We start from the raw sequence: 20023 nt of genomic DNA, 5'->3' as shown, positions 1-20023 counted from the left end.
CCATCCTTCATGTGGCCTGGGAGACAGACATTAAACAAATGACCACCCCATCACCATGCCTAAACACACAGACCCTGGGAGCCCCTGACCTGGCCTCGCTGCAGGCCTCGGAGGTTTTCCCTCCCCCCAGGAGAAGATGCACAGGACACAGCTGGGCAGCAGGTCCTGGAGGTGACGTGAGGGGGTTACCGCGTTGCAGGTGGAGAGGCTGGAAAAGCCCGGGTGTCTGAGGATGCACAGGCCACCAGTATGACTGAGGTCAGTGATGGGGGAGGGGCCGGATAGGGAAAGGCCCCGCCGACGGCGTGCAGAGAGGTCAGTTTGTTTTGAGATCCAGAAGCCACCAGCCGACGTTAAGCAGCAGTGACTGGTCCAGTGTGCTCGCTTTGGGGACAGGCCTGGCAAGAGGCTGGGAGTCGGGGAGGCGAGTGGAAGGGGGTGGGTTTGACCAGGGTGCCAATATGGAGATGGGGAGGAGGAGACTGCAGCACTGGCCAGAGGCTGAGAGAAGAAGGGGTGAAGGAAAGCAAACTCTAGAAAAGAAGGTTTGGGATGAGTTTGAAAACCCTCAAGAGAGGCAGGGGAAAGGGACGAGGAGGCCAGTGAGGGTGGAGGATGGGGGGAGGGGAGAGGAGATGGCGGCCACCTGGGTCAAGCTCCTGGGGGTCGGCCAGTACGACTTCCACGGAGGAGCCACCGAGTCAGGAGCATGGGCCCTGGGGAGCCGTGGAGAGGGAGGAGCTTCCCTGTGGTGGGAGAAGAGCACTGGCAGGAGGATGAGGGGGACAGGGAAGGTCACAGGTGGCAGCAAGAGGAGGTGGCTAGCCAGGCTGGAGGGGCAGGAGACGGGGTATGGAGGGGATCCCAGCATGTCCAGCCTTGGGGGCAGAGAAAGAGCAGTGGGAATGCGGCCTCACTTCCCTTCTATGTGCCCGGAGCCAGCTCCCATGCTGGGTTCACCATGGACCCAGGAGTGGCAGGTTCCCCGTGCTGGTGATGCTGAGAGTCTCTGATTAAGAGTCTGGGAAAGGAACGTGGGACTGCTCGCAGGATATGTGAACTGGAACCAGATCCCTCTCCCATGCTGAACTCGGGGGCTGTCGCATGCCACTGCTGCCTGGAACTCAGGTTTGAGGGGCCAGTCGGAGGAAAAGCATTGGCTCTGGGGCCGGCTAACCTGATGTTAACCCTGCCTCCATCTCTGCCCAATAATTGGCTTAGATTCCTAACTTCTGGAAACTTCAATATCATTATCAAGAAAAACGGAGACAACAGTACTTGACTTGGGCTTATTCTCAAAGTTCAATGAGGCAGAGTCCGTAAAGCGTCTGCACAAAGCTGTGTGCACCAAGGTGTCCAGCGGATGTAAAGTCAGCATCACAGTGTTCGGCTTCCAGATGTCTCCACCACCCAAGGTTTTAAGGACTGACTCTCTGTGTGTAGGGAACACTAGGCTGCCTGAGGCTCAAGTTTCTAGATGACCCAGGGAGAGGAGAGGAGGCAGGTCTCGCCATGGCTGCAATCGTCAGAAATCAAAGACATCATCAGATCTAAAGCTTACAAAGATTGTTTTCTGATTCTTTTTGTTTTTTTCCAACACTGTAAATAAGGACAAGGCTGTTTCTAAGGTAAATAGTTGCAGAACAAATGGAAAAAGTGGCAGGACGGGGCGAAGAGGTCTAATCAAGGCCAGTTCCTGTTACTGTTTTACCAGGACACTAGCCCAGCAATAAAGGTCTCCTTAGAATGTGCTCCTTACAAACAACAAAAGCAAGCGGGACGCTGGTTCACAATCACCACCGTGATGTGGTCCCGAGTGTCCCACTGTAGGAGCTGCAGGTGCTGATGAAACACACGCGGGGGCCTCGGGGGCCCACCTGCCTGGGAGTCGGGATTTGGTGCTACAATTATTTCATTTGCAAACAAACATCGTTAATAAAGAGTATTGGGGGAAAGGTTAAGTACTGTTTTTTTTTTTTTCCAAACAACACATCATCTTCCTGCCACCTTTTGTTGATTTACGTTTTTTAAAAACTGAAGCCAACATAAAGCAAAGTCATTTTTAAAATGGGATTGGCTTTTAGAAAAAAAGCCAATGTTGTTTCTGTACTTAAAAACAACAAAACAAAAATCTCCTGTTCCGGACCATCCCACGATCTATGGAAATTATAGAAGTAAATGATGGTGAGCTGAATGAGTTACTGAGATTTATTTCCCACCTGTGGTAACCCAAACTAAAGATTAATCATGGTGGCCGGCATGGAGGCTCAATACTGTAATCCAAACACTTTGGAAGGCTGAAGCTGGAGGATCGCTTGAGGCCAGGAGGTCGAGACCAGCCTGCCCAACATGGTGAAACCCCGTCTCTACAAAAAATACAAAAATGAGCCGGGCATGATGGCACATGCATGCAGTTCCAGCTACTCAGGAGGCTGAGTCAGGAGGGTGGCTTGACCCCAGGAGTTGGAAGTTGCAGTGAGCTATGATCATACCACTGCACTCCAGCTGAGGCGGCCAAATTAAAACAGAATTGCTAAGGTTATCAAACTTCATTTGCCTTGTATATGAAGAGAGTGCTCAGACAGGCATACTGAAGAGCTGCTTCGTAAGAAAAGATTCTCCAGTTCCAGCCCTGGAGTGCCAGGTGCTGCAGGCCAGGGTGCCTGGGGCACCTGATGAGCAGGGCGGTTTTGGAGTCCCTGATGTACATGGTATGTATAACATCACTCTAGTTTGTCATTCTGCTGTCACCTGATAACAATCCTGTACTTTCAGACCCCACATTCTATTTGTAAAAAAAATGATGCACAGAGAGAGAGCAAATAGACCTCCTAATGAAATGCTCACACTGATCTGTGACATCTAGGAAAAGGGACTAAAACTTCATCCTATAAAATCACTCTTGGCCAGGTGCGGTGGTGCACACCTGATATCCCAGCTATTCGGGAGGTTGAGGCACAAGAATCACTTTAACCCAGGAGGCGGAGCTCCGGCTGCAGTGAGCCGAGATCACCCCTCAACAGAGGACTGGATGAGGAAACTGCAGCGTCTGTGCATCATGGAATACGACTCAGCCAGAAAAAGAATGAAATCGTGTCTGTTGCATCAACATGGGTGAAACAGGAGGCCATTATGCTCAGTGGAATAACTCAGAAACAGAAAACCAACTGTTGCATGTTCTCACGTATAAGTGAGTGGGAGCTAAACAACGGGTCCACAGGGACACGCAGGTGGAATAACAGGCACTGGAGACTCCAAAAGGTGCGAGGGGCTGAGGGCTGAGAAATTACCTATGGGGTATAATGCCCACTATGTGGGTAGCAGGTTCACCCAAAGCCTAGACTTCACCACTACGCAGTGCATGCGTGCAAGAAACCTGCACCCGTATACCCTGGATCTATTGAAAAGAAAAAGGGCCAAGTAAATAAATGAACACATAAATATCACTGTCACCTTTTTCCTGAAAAAGAAAGAAGAAGAAAAGTCACTTTCTCCCCTCTCCTCCATAACCTAGGCGCTCTTCATTCCCCTGCCTGGGCTTCCTGAGCCACCTGTTGGGGGCACACAGCACTGAGTTCCGGGCGAGCTGCCGGAGCCAGAGGGCAAATGCACCCCACAGGCCACGAGAGTCCAGAGCTCCTCGTGAGAAGACGGTGTTCAGGGCTGGGTGCGGTGGTTCACGCCTGTAATCCCAGCACTTTGGAAGGCCAAGGCGGGTGGAACACAAGGTCAGGAGTTCAAGACCAGCCTGGCCAAGATGGTGAAACCTTGTCACTACTAAAAATACAAAAAATTAGCCGGGCGTGGTGGCGGGTGCCTGTAATCCCAGCTACTTGGGAGGCTGAGGCAGAGAATTGCTTGAACTCAGGAGGCAGAGGTTGCAGTGAGCCGAGACCGCGCCACTGCACTCCAGCGTGGGCAACAGAGTGAGACTCCATCTCAAAAAAATAGACACCATCAATCAAGGGTCTGGGCAAAACAGCAATTTTTTTAAACATTGTATCTTCCTTCTTGTTCCTCTGCTGATTTATATTTTTAAAAGGCAGAGAGGATATTGAGGCTGGAAAGCAGGAAAGGCCTGTTCCATGCTCACGTTTACAGGAGGGGCTGCGAATCAGCCAGACCTGATGAGACACCGTGTGTGACCCTGGAGGGCCACCAGCCACTGCCTCTGGCTCAGGGATGAAGTGGCAGGGATTCAGAAAACTGGAAGCGAGTGAGAAAACTCCCTTTCCCTTAAGTGATGTTTTCTGACTTGCCAAGGCACTAGAGAATAATTTAAGGATAACAGGGCCCAGGCTTTGGCAAAAATAAAGGCTCTTAAGAGAAAGCGCGGGGAAGTGAGCTGAGTTAACGAGAAAGAAGCCAGTCCCGGGGGGTACGTCAAATGAAGCCGATACCCCATTACACTTCATCTTTCCGTACTTTCTCATTAGGTGGAGGTCCGCCCATTGATCCCGGCTGGGCACAGCCAGGAAACAGACCCTCCAGAAGGAGGAGGAACCTGCCACTCACACCTGCTGGAAAATCATGTGGGAAATGCCCCACGCTCCGACCAGAGCTGTCTTCGCATACGTCACCATCAGAAAGCTGCCTCCAGCACGTCTTCTCCTTCCTTGAGGGAGTGTGGGTGGCCAAGGGAACATTGAAAGAAATCAACAGAAGGCCATTTACAAAAAGATTATTTGCCGGACCCAAAAGAACTGGATTTAATGTGCTTGGCATCGGGTCCTGCTTTGGAGAGGGCCGATTTTACTCCATCACATTGCTCAAATAGTAGGAAGGCCAGTAAGAGAGCCAGTGTCTCCTGAGGGACATCCTGGTGACCCAGGTGACCAACAGGAGCCGTGGGGCCCAGCATGGGCAACCTGCGCTGCGGCCACCCCCGGTCACCCGTGGCCACACAGCCAGCTGCCTTTCTATAGTCGCACGAAGGGAAAACGTGGGCTTCTGTCAAATGTTTGGTTGCATTGCTGCTATCACTGCGTGTTCTTGGTTTTGAACATGAGCTGGTTTATTTGTTTACACCTCACCCTGTAATCTCAGGATAGTCTTAAATGAATCTAGGTACATACAGGAAGAACAGTAATAACGTCTGCATTCTTTTTGCAATGTCCAAAAAGCAACTGTCATAATATACCGACAGCAGCAGAAATATATACTGTGAGATGTGGTACAATGTTATTTTATTTTGTAGAGATGGAGTCTCCCTATGTGGCTCAGGCTGGCCTTGAACTCCTGGGCTCAAGTGATCCTTCCCCGCCTTGGCCTACTGAGGAGCTGGGATCATAACACCAGGGCAGCCGGCTGGCACACTGGTTCTTTGTTGCCCGCCTGAGACAATGCCGGCGAGGACAGGCCGGCGGTACTGTCTTGAGCACGTCCATGTGCACTGTTCCTTCTCCCAACTCCTCTTTCTCTGGCTGAGATTCTTGGGGCAAAGTCCTGAACGAGGTGAAGCCTCAGTCCTACAGCGCGCCTGCGACGCTGGCTGCCACTGCTGCAGCACAGACTGAACGGCGGAAGGGAAGGCTGCTGAGGCCATGGCCGTGACTGAGATAAACTGGCCCCGGTTTTCTAAATGACCTCTCAGAGGCGGGATGAACACCTGGTCTAGTGAAGATTGGTGTGCTGTCCGTCAGTGTGGTGAGCGGCCCTAACCAGAAAGCGCGAGCTCTGGAAGGAAGAAGGGCAGGTGGGCGGCGCCACTCACGCCCCTCTCCATGGAGGCACCGCCACCCAGTCTGCTTTCTAGGAAGGCGAGGACCCAACTCTGCCGACTCTCAGAACTCAGCACCACACCCAGAGGTGGGGCTCTTCCTGTGTGTGGGGGGAGTCACCCAGCTTTAAACCGAAAAGGGCGGGGCCTGCTCATTCCCTGCCTGCTGCTGGGCAGCCCCTCCCCACGGCCATGCACAGCTCCTCGCCAAAGTCCAACTGCACCACTCCAATCACAAAAACACTTTTCCAGCTTTTAAAGTGAGTTCTTAGACCTTGATATCTACACTGACCAGTGGATTTTAAACTCCTTTGACTCTGACTCAGCCCATACACTTCCCCACAAACACACATTCACCAAAACAAAAGTTCTGTGGAATCTTTCTAACTTCACTACCTGTGACGAACTCCTCAATTTCCATGGCCTCCCATCCAATCTCAGTGACCAAAAGCCAGACAGCAGGACCCATGACGCTGACCTCCCAACCCATGAACAGGTCATGGTCTGCACGTGAACAGCACTGACACGACACGGGCCCCGTGGGCACTGGCATCTGAAGGGCGTGCCCCAAAAGGGCCTATTTGTTACAGCAGCTGTGACAGCCCCATGCAAGGGAAGGGCTGCCGGCTTCCGGATCTGTATGTGCTTCAGTGCATAACCTACGGTGCTGGGCCACAAAGCCGCTCTGCCCGCTTCGCCAGTCAGTATCTGCTCAGGGAGCCTCCTCCCTCCTCTCCCGGATTCACTGCCATCTCCTGTCCTTCCCAAGAGAAGGTGTCGAGAGCCTGCTCTGAAGCGAAGCCCATCTGTAGCTGAATCTCAGCAATTCCTAAAGTGGAAATGGTAGCCAGGGGAGAGGGGGATGATGGACTGGCTGATGACTCCCCAGTCCCAAAGTTACACTTATCCGAGGGTGGAGGAGGGAAATCAATGGCTTTAGAGGAAACCCTTTAGGAATGAATGTGCTATCAGCCCAGTGACTCCTGACTGGATCTGTGTGATCTGTTTGCCCGAATGCCACCTGCCCAAGTGCCGTCATATTCGGGGCAGAGGGGCTGGGATGTCACAGACCCTCAGGGCTCAGGGAGAGAGAAGGCACTCCTGGGGCTGTGCAGGCATCTGGCTTCCTTCCTGCGGAACCTCGGCTGTCTGGCCCGGTCTGAAGAAACTCACCTGCAGGACGATGGGCAGCTGTTCGGGTGGGTTTCGGTTCTCCACGCCCATGGTGAGCCACACCTGGAATGCAGTCAGCTGCTCGGCGAAGAATGGGCTGTGCTGCGGGGCAAGCAGAACAGGTGCTTGTTAGGGCCATGTTCCCAGACGGCCTGGTCTTGCCCACCCCTGCCACCTGCCGGGCATCCAAGCCTTCACGAAGGGCCCGCCCTGCAGGGCCGGGAGGATGCCAGGCGGCTGAGAAGCGGGCGCTCTGGGCATGCCTAAGAGGGAGAGCCTGCGGGGTGCACGAAGGGACCAGAGGCAGGCAGGAGAAGGGAGCAGCTGAGGATGACTCCAAGGCTTTTGGCCGGGGCACCGAGCTGGGGCCGCAAGAGGAGCGTGCTGGGAACCAGCCGTGGACATGCAGTGCTCACGACAGTGGCTGGACAAGGGAGTGAAGATGCCGGGGGCAGGGGACCCCGTGAGTGTGTGGATCAGCAGGCAAGTCTGGCTGGGGACATGCTTGGGAGTCATGGCGTGTGAATCTTTTTCAAGTTAAGTGAGAAAGGAAAGGGGCCCAGGACGGAGCCTCTGCTATGGAGACCAAGGAGATGAGCTGGGGCCGCGCTGGGGCCGGTGAGGGCCCGGCAGTGGAGGGAAAGCAGAGCTCAAAGGTCTGGACGCCAGGGAGCAACGTCCAGGGCAGAGCCACAAACCAGCACCGGGCCAGGCGAGATAAGGATGGAGAGCTGACTGGGCCCTGGATCAGCAGCGAGAACGCTCTGGAGTTGGGCAAAAGCGCAGCCAGAGGGGGTTCGAGACAGGGTGAATTTGGTTTTGGTTGCAAGGGGGAACAAGACAGACAGGTGGTGGCTGGACAGGGATGTAGGGTCAGGAAGTGCTTTTTGTAGATGTGGAGTAATGGGGACAGGACGCTGGTGAGAAAGACCCAGCTGGGGGCACGGAGGGTGGGGAAAGGCTGCTGGAGGGCATCCTCGGGCAGGCTGGGGGACGGGACTGGAAGCACAGGCCGGGCTGGCAGAGCAGGGCTGCTCCCCAGGGGAACCAGGCAGGGGGCAAAGCAAGGGGGCCCAGATGCAGAGAAGCAGGGGGAGGGCTGGAGGACCCAGCAGAGGCGGTTATGCGACTGCTTCTTGTTTCCTCAGTGAAATGGGAAACGAGGGTACTCTCTGGGGTGAGGGCGGGAGGAGGGGTTGCAGCTGGACAGAGAAGGCGCGCGGGTGAGGGAGACCAAAAAAAATGCTTGGAGTCAGAATGTCAGGCGGCATCAGGGCCCCTTGAGGGGGTGACACGAGTTCTCCGTGGGCCACACTGGGTGGGCCCGGGCTCCCAGTTAGCCCAGCCACGTGAGCGCAGGCACAGAGTGGAGGGGGATTCTCCCGGGTGCCGTGGAGCAGGTGGGCAGCAGGGCTGCTGGGCCTGCGGCTGGAGAGCGTGAAGGCTGCAGGGGAGGCTGCCGTTGGAAGGTCTCGGAACTGAGCGGCCAGGCAGGAGCAGTCCGGCCTGATTCCCTCCACGGAGAGTCACTTCCACTTAACACACAGCTCTGCCTTCCCTGAGCCCCCGATACAAAGAATTAAAGAAAAAAAAAAAACAAAAAACAACTACCAGCCTCTCTCTCCCATCCACTATCCTCTCTTCCCTACGTTGTTTGATTTGGCTCGGGGGGAAGGTGGGTGGCCGCAGTGGAGGTGCGTGTCTCTGAGAGGAGGTCGGGAGGAACCCTCCATCTGCTCATCTGGCCGGGGTCGGCTGTGCCCCGGGTTCCCGTGAATGTGGACACACGTGGACAGGCGAACGCCAGGAGCAGGACAGGGTGCCTCCGTGCGCCCAAGTCCAGGAGCGCTCTCGGCAGCCTCCACAGAGGAGCCTGGCGGGCAGAGCCCCGTGGCCCGACTTAAAAAGTCAGCCAAGAACATTCACCACGTAGGAATCCGTGCTCCTGTGCAGCCAGCTTACAGAAAGTTAATCACACTTGGAGGGCAACCTGTGGAGTTGGCTTGGAGCCCCCAGAGTGATTTTCCTGTTTTCAAGTGTGAATTATTCATAAATTGGTTTAAAAAAATCTCGTTAAGTACCCCCTCCTCCACATCCCGCGAGAACGTGATTCTCCTGAGTTAGAGAAGGCTTGAGTCTGTGAACAGAAGTCGGACAATTCAGATAATTACACTCTTCTTTCTTTCACATTAGCTTTGCCTGATGGATTTCACACGTTCCTCACTGCTGGAGTCACTACTCCATGCAGAAAGAGAAAAATTCCTGACTATTCACCTCAAACTGACAAAAAAGGAAAAGCACACCTTTGCCTGGCAGGTGCGCGGTGAAGCCCGTGAAGCTCCCTAAAGCCACGGGGAGGCTGACGAATTAGAGCAAGCGCCTGCGGAAGAGTGGCCAGCACTTCATATGATATTGCGGAAAACATCTCGAGAGCGGCCCGTGTCTCCACCCATGATTCACAGGGCTGATGTTTTGGGCCAAATCTCTGAGATTTTCTCCACCCCATGAAGAGCTCCTGAGCTGGCCCCTGTGTGCAGGGGAGCGAAGTCCATTCAGCGAGACAGAGAGCTCACAGGTCCCGCTGGGCTGAGCGTCTGGGTTGCCCGGCCAGGACCACATACCTGGCTCTCCCAGGGCGATTTGGATGCCAGGAGTTTTGCTCTGTTGCCAGCCTGTGTGCCAGGCAGTTTGACATATTCTAAAAACAGGGGCAGCAGACTGAAAATGGGAAGGCCGGCTGAGAGGCTGGGAGCCTCCAAGTCACACCTAAGTGGAGCCCGTCCAGCTGGACTTCTGCTACCACCAACCTGAGCATACCTGCCGCCTTTCTCACCATCTGGACATTCTCAGACGGCTACTCTCCGTCCTGACAATGGCACAATACATGTGCCACTTACGACAAGCTTGCCGCTTAAAGAGGGGACTTAAAGTTCACTGCCAAGGGGACATTCTACCCCTCTGTACGGCTCTGTAGGGACATTCTAACCCCCGTACGGCTGCTCAGTTTGCAGAAGGGTTCTCTTTAACACCCCTAAGAAAGTCAATTAGCCCGAGCTTTCTACTGCAGGGGAATCATTCTGGCTTCTCCTACTATCTCAATAAACCAAAAAAAAAATTTTTTTTTTTTGAGACAGAGTCTCACTCTGTTGCCCAGGCTGGAGTGCAGTGGCATGATCTTGGCTCACTGCAACCTCCGCCCCTGGGTTCAAGCAATTCTCCTGCCTCAGCCTCTGAAAACCTCAATTTTGATAGGGTTCTATGTCACTGTTAGTAGAGAAAAATCAGAAAGTGAAATTTTAAACAATACCATTTACAACCACGTTGAGGGAGGAGAAGGCTCAATATTATAGAGGTGGTGACTTCTCCCAAATCAATCTGTAGATTAATTGTAATCTCAACAAAAATCCAGCAGGTTCTTTGCAGAACTTAACACACTGATTGTAAAATTCACATGGAAATGCAAAGGACCAGAAGTAACTGAGGCAACCTCGGGGGAAAAAACGAAGTTGTGGGACTTAGTCTACCAGCTTAGAAAGTGTCACGTAGAGTTTGTCATTACAACTGTGTGGTCCTGGTGCAAAGAACAAGTGAGCAAAGGGACAAACGAGGGAACAGAGGCAGCCATGTGAACATGGTCCTTGGTGCAAAGGAGGGAACAGAGGCAGCCATGTGGACACGGTCCTCAGTGCAAATGAGGGAACAGAGGCAGCCACGTGGACATGGTCCTCGGTGCAAAGGAGGGAACAGAGGGAGCCACACAGACACGGTCCTCGGTGCAAACACCACCAGTAAGCCGAGCATTCACGGGGGACATGAAATGTGAGCAGATGCAGGTCCAGATGTGAAAGGGAAACACACAAGCTGCTAGCTGACAAAGAGCGTAGCGTCTGCTCAGAATGCTCATCTCAGAGGAAATAAAGGTTTCATAAAACAGGATACCAAAAGCCCGAACCATAAATGGCCAGTACAAGTATAGAACAATGCTCTATTAACCATAAGGGAAATACACGATTAGCTCTTAAGGAAATACCTTTTCATACTGAACCATAATAGCCAAATAAATACATAGCAACTAAAACTCTCGAATGCTGCAGGCAGGAGTGTAAACTGACTCAGCCACTTTGCAGAGTGCTCTGGCACCATCTGTTAAAGCTGAATATGGGCAAACCCTGGGACCCCGAAGGATCACTCTGAGAAATGTGAAGGAGGGAGCAGCCCCTGAACGGGAGGCCAGCCAGGAAGGGGAGGCCTTGGCCTCAGGCACAGAATTGGTGCTAGCGGGTGGGGTACCAAAAAAAAAAAAAAATCAGTAATCAAGACAAATGATATTTCAGTGCAATATTTACAAAAATAAAAATTAATGCCAAAATCCATACTGAAGAAGATATCGACATTTCAAAGGGAGGACCAATATCACAGAATTCTCTTTTGTCTCAGGCTCTGATGTGACAGAGTCTGGCTCTAGCCAGCACTGTTAGTGAGGACTGAAAACTGAAAACGCCCAGTGGCCCTAGAACGGACACATGAATGTTGGGACACTCAATGGTGTCCACCTTGCAATGAGTGTGAGCTGCAGCGCCGTGAGTGTGAGCTGCGGTGCGGTGAGAGTGAGCTGCGGTGCGGTGAGTGTGAGCTGCGGTGCGGTGAGTGTGAGCTGCCGTGTGGTGAGAGTGAGCTGCCGTGTGGTGAGAGTGAGCTGCCGTGTGGTGAGTGTGAGCTGCGGTGCGGTGAGTGTGAGCTGCGGTGTGGTGTGAGCTGCCGTGTGGTGAGAGTGAGCTGCCATGTGGTGAGTGTGAGCTGCCGTGTGGTGAGAGTGAGCTGCCGTGTGGTGAGTGTGAGCTGCCGTGTGGTGAGAGTGAGCTGCCGTGTGGTGAGTGTGAGCTGCCGTGGGGTGAGAGTGAGCTGCCGTGTGGTGAGAGTGAGCTGCCGTGTGGTGAGTGTGAGCTGTGGTGACAGTGAGCTGCGGTGCGGTGAGAGTGAGCTGCGGTGAGAGTGAGCTGTGGTGCGGTGAGTGCGAGCTGCGGTGAGAGTGAGCTGTGGTGCGGTGAGTGTGAGCTGCGGTGAGAGTGAGCTGTGGTGCGGTGAGTGTGAGCTGCGGTGAGAGTGAGCTGTGGTGCGGTGAGTGTGAGCTGTGGTGAGAGTGAGCTGTGGTGCGGTGAGTGTGAGCTGTGGTGAGAGTGAGCTGCCGTGTGGTGAGTGTGAGCTGCGGTGTGGTGAGAGTGAGCTGTGGTGTGGTGAGAGTGAGCTGCCGTGTGGTGAGTGTGAGCTGCGGTGTGGTGAGTGAGCTGCCGTGTGGTGTGAGCTGCCGTGCGGTGAGAGTGAGCTGCCGTGTGGTGAGAGTGAGCTGCTGTGCGGTGAGTGTGAGCTGCGGTGTGGTGAGAGTGAGCTGCCCTGCGGTGAGAGTGAGCTGCCGTGCGGTGAGTGTGAGCTGCAGTGCAGAGAGAGTGAGCTGCCGTGTGGTGAGTGCGAGCTGCTGTGTGGTGAGAGTGAGCTGTGGTGTGGTGAGAGTGAGCTGCCCTGCGGTGAGAGTGAGCTGCCGTGCGGTGAGTGTGAGCTGCAGTGCAGAGAGAGTGAGCTTACTCAAACAATGCTGAGTGACAGCGGGCAGGCACAAAGACTACACCCTGCGTGACTCCACGCATCCAAGCACAAAACTGGGCAGGAAAGCGGCCACTGCTGGGGAAGGGAGGAGCTAAGAGGGGCACCGAGGGGGCTCATGGGGCTGCTTGATTTGGGTGTGATTACACGAGTATGTGCAGCTTGAAATATTCACCAAGCTGTATGTGTATGATGTGTACACTTTTCTATATGTAAGTTATACCTCCAATAAGATAAAAACAAAAGGAACCTAGTGTGTGGTCCACGTCAGTTATCCCCGGCTTGTCCTGACACCCCAACATGGTGAAATCATTCCCAAATGCGGAATATTGATTCTAGTTGTTTAGCATAGAGTAAAATCCTTGAAAAGAAACTTGGCAAAGATACCTGGCACAGAAACTTAAGTATTCGTTTAGAAAGAGCACACATGCAAATAGAAACTGCATTATTTTATATAAGAGCAGATTATTCTGGTCTCTTAAAAGTACCGAGTGAAGCCACGCTCAGAGTACAGAAAGGCCAGTTTCCCGAAGGTTTCCAAGTATCTGTTTGCGGCAACAGGCCCAGAGCTCTTCGGAAAAGCGCAGGCGCTCTGAAAGCAGCTCTGGCAGGCTGAGGGTGGACAGCTGGCGTCTGTGAAGGTTTGCCACTCTGCAGGAGACCCTGTCATTGCCCCCAAGGTTTGTGGTCCAGCAGGAAGGGAGGGAAGGCCTTTGTCTAGAAGCCCAGTGTTGATGCCAAGCACACGGCGGGGAGCTGGCTTTGGCCTCACGGTGTAAAATGCGGGGCGGTCTGCAATGCCCTTGAAAATACCCCATGAATAAAAAGATGGGGTAGAAGTAAGTGGTGGGCATGGGGTGCTCACTGTAAATTTCTTCCAACTTTGTTGTAGGTTTGAAGATTTTCACAATCAAATGTTACCAAAAAAATCAGCAATAATGGGAGGGTAACAGGCGATTATAGAAAAGAAAACCCTCTTAAAAGGCCGTTTTCCCACCCGTGGGACATGTCAACATCATCTGAGGAGTTAAAACACCCCACACAGGCACATCACACACACCTCATGAACACCCACTCACGCGTACACACGCACGCACGCACACCCAGGCTCCCAACTGCGTGTGTTAAAAGCTTCCCTGACGGCTGTGGTGTGCACTGAAAGTTACAAGTCTGCGCAGTGGACGGAACCTTCCTGACCATCGGTGCCCCTGCCCTGGGCTGGAAGGTGGCATCCTCACATCAGTGACAGCTGGCTCTGGGGCAGTGCCTGCACATGAATTCCCAAGGGCCCTGTGCTGGGCTCTGTCCAGAGCACTTTTCTTACATTAACTCCCTTTGTCCTCCCAGCGCCCCTGGGGTTGGATACCACCATAATCCCTCCCTTAAATGAGGAGACCGCGACACAGGAGGCGACCAAACTTCCCCTCGGTGGCAAAGCTAGGCTCTGTGGCTCTGGAGCCTGACACGGTGGTGTCTCAGGTGTGGCCCCAACGGGAGGCGGGGATGCTGGTCCCCTCCTGCCTCTGCCCAGGCTGCCGCCTCCCCCATCCCTGGCCTCCCCGTGTCTGCCGCGCCCTCTTGCCGATTCCTCCCTTGCATTCTGTACAGATGTGAGAGGCTCCTCTTTCCTCACGGGTTTCTGGAGGGCAGGGCCTCCGTCTTATTTATCTATTTTCAGACTTGACACCTCACGTAAGGCAAAAGCTCATTAAGAAACCACGAGGGGGTCCTAGGGAGCTGCCGCGAAGGCCCGGGGCCACCCTCACTTGCAGGTGTGGCGACTAAACCCAGGTTCCGCCGTAGGGTGGCTCAGCTCTCCAGTGCCCGTGCAGTGCGGCCGGGGGCAGAAGGCCCTCCAGGGCTCAGCACCAAACCCTCCGTGGGTCACTGTCCCACAGGGCTGAGAGTCAGAGGCCTGGGGGAGATCCACAACGCGTCTGTGGTGAAAAGGCTAGAAAGTGTAACAGGATCACCACTCACAGGGAGTGAGTCCGCATTAAGAAAAGTAGACCTGTAATAGCAAAGTTTTGAGATAGGACTGTTTTAAAAGTTGATTCTTTCAAAGTTTAACTTTAAACCCTGGTTGACTCGATGTTTTAAACTCTGGCAACTACATTTTTTCCAGGCAGGTGAACAAAATCTGACACCCGAGAGTCCTGGGCACCACCCCCAGTCTGGGGGCTTTGCAGTCCAGGTGCCCAGAGAAGTGGCTGCCGCCGCGGACGCACAGGGTGCCCTTGGAGGGACTCACCCGAAACGCAGTGCCTTCCTCGATGATCGTCGGCAGCTGAGACAGACAGATGTCAACAGCCAGGTCCCAGGCTTGCCTGCGGAGAGAACAGAGGAAATCCACTGAGCATTATGGACGGGCTTCCACACGAGGCCACTTCACAGGGCACAGGAGGAGCCGGCTGAGCCTGGGCAGCAAGGGTCTGGGCAGAGGCCACGGCAGCTGGTGGGGGGCATGTTGACGGGTTCACTGCTGTTCAGATTTGGGCTGCAGAAGATGTCCGAGGGGAGGCCAGGAGAGAGTGCAGGCCGGGAACGCTGGTGCTGCCAGCATCCTCACCATTTTGTTTGTCACATTTTTTCTCTTTAAAATAAAATGAGAAAAAAAGCTTGGAAAAATAAAGGAATGCTTCCCATTTTCTGCTGTGGCTTCTGACTGTGACTTGAACCCATGTAGTGGCAGCCCACGTGTTCTAAGCAGCTGTGGTCCCTGCACAGGCTCTGATGGGGCAGCGTCCTGGAGGGACGCGGGAGAGACACCAGGGCCGGGCCAAAGTGCCTCATCAGGAGGGGTCGGCGTGCAGTCAGGGAAAGGCGTCCTGGCGGTCAGGGCTGAGCTCTGCGCTGTGATGGTGCCGTCAGGCCCTTCCCTGTCCCTCCCTTGCCTCCCCTCCGCTGCTCCCTGGTGTGGACGGCCACCTGCTCAGTCAGCTCCTGCTGCCTCCCTGTGGGTCTCACCAGGCACCCTGCAGTCTGGGGTCTCCTACCATGCATAGAGCTGCTCCCCCTAAGCCACAGCAGCTCCACAGATGACCCCGGTGATGTGCCTCCCCTGTCAAGACCCCTTGTCACAGTAACCGACCACACTGTCCCTCTTGAGTTCTCCCCCTTGGACAGTATGAGGCTTTCTCCTCCGGCCTCCTTCCTGTCACAGTGAACGCGAGACAGCCTCCTCCCCGGGCTCCCGACCCCGTCCTTCAGGGCTGTGCTGCTGCAGCTTCCACAGCCCTTTCCTTGCCTGCTCTCATCCTTGCTCAGGGCGCCCACTGCCACCTGCTCACTGACACCCCCAGACACTATTTAAAATAGCCTCACACCTCTCTCCAGAGCTCCACACCCCAATTCTATTGTAGGACCAGCCGGCAGTCTGAATTGGACCTAACACCTCCAGGCCAGTTCCTGGGATTCCCAGGTATAGGCAACAGCCTTATGGGGCACCCCCAGCTACCATCGCCACTTTCCTGACATGGCCTTGTCAGAGCCTCGGTGTTGTCCTAACAGCCCCCTCCCAATGGGCCCGTCTGCTGGCACCTCCCTCCAGGCCAGCTGCCCTGTGAGCTTTCTCGGAGGCTCTAACACGGCCCCCCTAAGCCTTTCTGTGGCTCTGGCCTTCTCGCGGTACCCCAGGCCTGGCACACCCCAGCACCTCTGACATCTCTAGCCCTGTGGCAGAGGGATAGCAGCTGCCTTTGACCGACCCCTGCTTTGTGTCAGCTGCTCTACAAGGACACTGTGAGGGAGACATGATCATGAGACTGTTTCACCCTAGAGAGACAGCCACGCACCCAAGGCCACAGAGCCACACGCTGAATTACAGACATCCTGCAGGTGCCCTGGCATCCAGCCGTACCCAACTTCTTTCCCAGTGCCAGGCACATAGCAGGCTTTCAATATGCATTGGCTAAATGAGAGTGAGGGCGAGCAGGAAAGCACCCTCTGTGCATGAGCAGCCCCGTGTGACTTTCGAGAAGGAGAGAGGGAAGAAAAGATCTGACCGGGAGCCACGAGCCTGGGCTCTGCTCCCAGCTCTGCTACCCACTAGCTCCGGCCCAGGGAGCGGCTGACTTGCCTGCCTCGCTGCCTCATCCAGAGGATGAGGGCCTGACCAGGGAGCCCGTGTGGGAGGCCGCTTGGTGAAATTCAGCGTGTGGCTCTGGGGCTCTGGGCGCGTGGCGCTCTCTCTAGGATCCGTTTCACCATCTGTGAAATGGGCTCATGATCATGCCTCCCTCACAGCGTCCTCGTAGAGCGGCTGACACAAAGCAGGGGTCAGTCGGAGGCAGCTGCTGTCGCCCCGCCACAACATCCAACATGAACTCTCAACTGGAAGTGAATCATCACCTCGCTCTCAGCACGGCCACAGAACACAGTCTTGATCTCCGCGGATACAGGTTGAGTATCTCTTCTCTAAAATGCCTGGGACCGGAAGTGTTTTGGGTTTCCGATATTTTCAGGTTTTGGAATATTTGCATATACATAATGAGATATCATGGGGATGGGACCCAAGTCTAAGAGCAAACTCCATGTATGTTTCATATACCTCTTACACACACAGCCTGAAGCGAATTTTACACAATTTTGTGCATGAAACAAAGTTTGCGCCCGCAAGGTCGGGAGGGGAACTGTCCACCTGTGGCAGCGTGGTGGCCCTCACAGAGTTTCGGATTTTGGAACATTTTGGATTTTTGAATTAGGGACACTCAACCTTCGTCGTAGGGATGGAGGAAGGACAGCAATCCCTTCAGCCCTACTCTCCCTTTCTGCTAGAAATATGTTCCTTGTGGAAACCGAGTGATGATCAGTATACTGGATTCTGCTTCTAGCACTGCGCTCTCTTCTCCTGGGTAATTTTCTAAGAGACTCGAGGACTCTGTGTTATTTTTTAGGTTAATGACACTCCGTGCTGCCGTGTCAAAGGGCACATTTTCTCGATGTCTTAGTAAAGGACCAAAATGAGAATGAAAAATGTTAAAATCCAGAAAAAAAAGTAAAAGTTTAAGATGAACAAAGGGACCAAAGAGCAATTTTTCACTTTCAAATATATGAAATATATTTCAATTTTCTCAAGACTGGCCCTCTTTGCACAAACATGCCCTTCCCCTGCCAACAGAGTTAAGAAGCAATCAGGAGATAATCAAAAGGCCTCAAAGTACGTGCAATAAATAGCTCCCATATGCCCAGTAAATCCCCAGCTGCAGGCAAATGGTATTCAGCAGCATTGAGGGAGATTTTACTCTTTGTTAAGACAGAAGCAAAGTCAATTATTGCAATTAAACTCTATAAAGATTCCTCGAATTTAATCAAATAAAAAGTTTCTGCTTCAGGAGTTAGAAGAAAGTGTGTGCAAGTTAGGGGAGGTGGAGGCGAGAGGAGGGCAGAGAGGGTGTCCGGGCCGTGGGCCGAGCAGACCAGCGTGGCACCTGGTGTGGCCTCGGTCAGTGCTGGGCAAGGCGCCTTTGGAACCGTGCCTCCCGCAAAGCCTATTCGCACGCTCTCCAAGGCCCTCGCTTGGTGTTGAAGGCCTGAACTGCACTGGAGACATCGCTCAGCACACCGGACAGGATACCGCCCAGCAAAGCTGTGTCAGAGCCACGGGTGACAATCTCTCTCGGACACGTGACCCATGTTGCTGCAGTGGGACATGTGCTCCTAAAAGGCTGGGGGCCCACCTGGATCCAGCCCGGGGGTGGGAGGCGGGGACTGACCCAGCTCCACATTTCACAGACCAGAAAAGCAGCCCCAGATGGTTCTGATTTCACTGATGCACAGAGGCTCAGGAGGCTGCGGGGATGAGACAAAGCCCAGGAGGAACGGCTGTGGCTCGGCGCCCGGACGATGCACGGAGGCTGCTCGGGGCCGTCCGGCTACCTAGGGCTGTGGACTCGAGGCAGAGCTGTCTACATGAGAGGAGGAAAAGAACTTTGTTCAAGTACTAATGAGAAGAAAGGATGTAAAAGAACGCCTACAAACCGCTGAAAGACAAGCGCTGGAACCCGATTATCAGCACACAGTGAAGTGGCCCTGAACCTCAAGCCACAGCTCGGCCTGGGCCCGAAGGACAGCCCCACTCAGAGCAAGGCAGGGAACACGGAGGTACTGGGAGGAGCTCGCACCCTGGCACCGCCTGCTGAGCAAGCCAGAGGCCCTCTCGGGGCCGGGCCGTGGGTGGTTTATTTATTTATTTATTTAACCAAATTACAGGGCCAGATTACCCATTAAATTCTAAAATTGCATGGCAACCTTTTGTTTTGTTTTGTTTTTTGAGACGGAGTCTCACTCTGTCACCCACGCTGGAGTGCAGTGGTGCGATCTTGGCTCACTGCAACCTCCGCCTCCCGGGTTCAAGTGATTCTCCTGCCTCGGTCTCCTGAGTAGCTGGGATTACAGGAATGCGCCACACGCCTGGCTAATTTTTGTATTTTTAGTAGAGACGGGGTTTCACCATGTTGGTCAGGCGGGTCTCGAACGCCTGACCTCAGGTGATCTGCCTGCCGTGGCCTCCCAAAGTGCTGGGATTACAGGCGTGAGCCATGGCACCCGGCCTGCACGGCAACCTTTTAAACAGCAGAACAACGGTATTCTCTAATGAACATTTATCTGTTGATTAAAACTGGCTGCATTTTCTACGGTAAAATCAACACAAACTTGCAGCTCTAATTTGGGATTCCCAGCTAAAGACAAGTGGGAAAGTGGGTCCTATGCACACACGAGAGACCATGGTGGTGGGCTTCGGCAGCAGCCAGCCCTGTGAGGTTTGGCAGCACACGACAGCAGAAGGTGGGAGGGGACCGGGAAGGTGTCTGGATTAGCACTTCCCACAGCCTGCGATCAAGCTGCCTGGAGAAGCAGGGCTGGAGTGCTGGAGTGCAGATCTGAGGGGAGGAGGCTGTGATTAGCTGTGACCAGCTCATCTGCATCGTGGGCTCCTCCCCCCCAGCAGCTGGGGGCAGAGGGACTGTCTAAGCTGTTGGCTGCTCTGATGAGTCACTCGCCTGGAAAACATGTCATCTAGGCAAGAGCTGGGTTTTCAGGAAACAGCCCTGAGATGGCGGGTGCCCAGGAGGTGGGCTGGAGGAAAGCCGTCCAAGTCCAAGTCCGCACAGCCTCCATCTGCGCTGATCAGTCAGAGCGGCGCCCGCCCCAGGAACGGAAAGCACAGGTTATTACCGCAGAGAAACACAGGGTTTCAGGACCCCTGAAATTGAAAGTGAAGGAGAATGACTCCCCGGTGACTTTGCATCAAACATTAAACAGGAAGCCGGCTCTGAGTATTCATTACTGCCGCCGCGGCCTGAAGCAAAGTGTAAATGCAGATGCTTCATGTTTTAACCTCAATGTTTGTTAGGCTTTGTTCCCTCTTTCCTCTTGCTAAAAATTCAACCTCTCCATCACCACCCAAGGAGTATAATAGCTAGATTGTACATTATTTATTCCAAATGCTCTTTTCTGCTATCTTTCCTGTGTGCTCCCTGGGGATGTACACACTTTGGTCTATTGATGAGGGGAGGAGAGAGCTCTGGGCAT

General features: G+C 53.9%; 1 protein-coding gene across 3 annotated transcripts in view; it reads right to left on the bottom strand.

The window, feature by feature from the left end:
• Positions 1 to 20023, bottom strand: part of RPTOR (regulatory associated protein of MTOR complex 1) — a 417904-nt gene that overhangs the window by 113689 nt on the left and 284192 nt on the right. For all 3 annotated transcript variants that reach the window (XM_063599478.1, XM_003831138.7, XM_055101956.2), the window contains 2 exons: positions 14742 to 14817; positions 6893 to 6994 (listed from right to left, as the gene is read on the bottom strand). In XM_063599478.1, the coding sequence (XP_063455548.1) occupies positions 6893 to 6994; positions 14742 to 14817 (178 nt within the window). The remainder of the gene's footprint in view (positions 1 to 6892; positions 6995 to 14741; positions 14818 to 20023) is intronic.

The sequence above is a fragment of the Pan paniscus genome, chromosome 19, assembly GCF_029289425.2.
Source record: "Pan paniscus chromosome 19, NHGRI_mPanPan1-v2.0_pri, whole genome shotgun sequence".
Classification (NCBI taxonomy): domain Eukaryota; kingdom Metazoa; phylum Chordata; class Mammalia; order Primates; family Hominidae; genus Pan; species Pan paniscus.
This window is presented reverse-complemented; position numbering and strand designations above follow the sequence as displayed.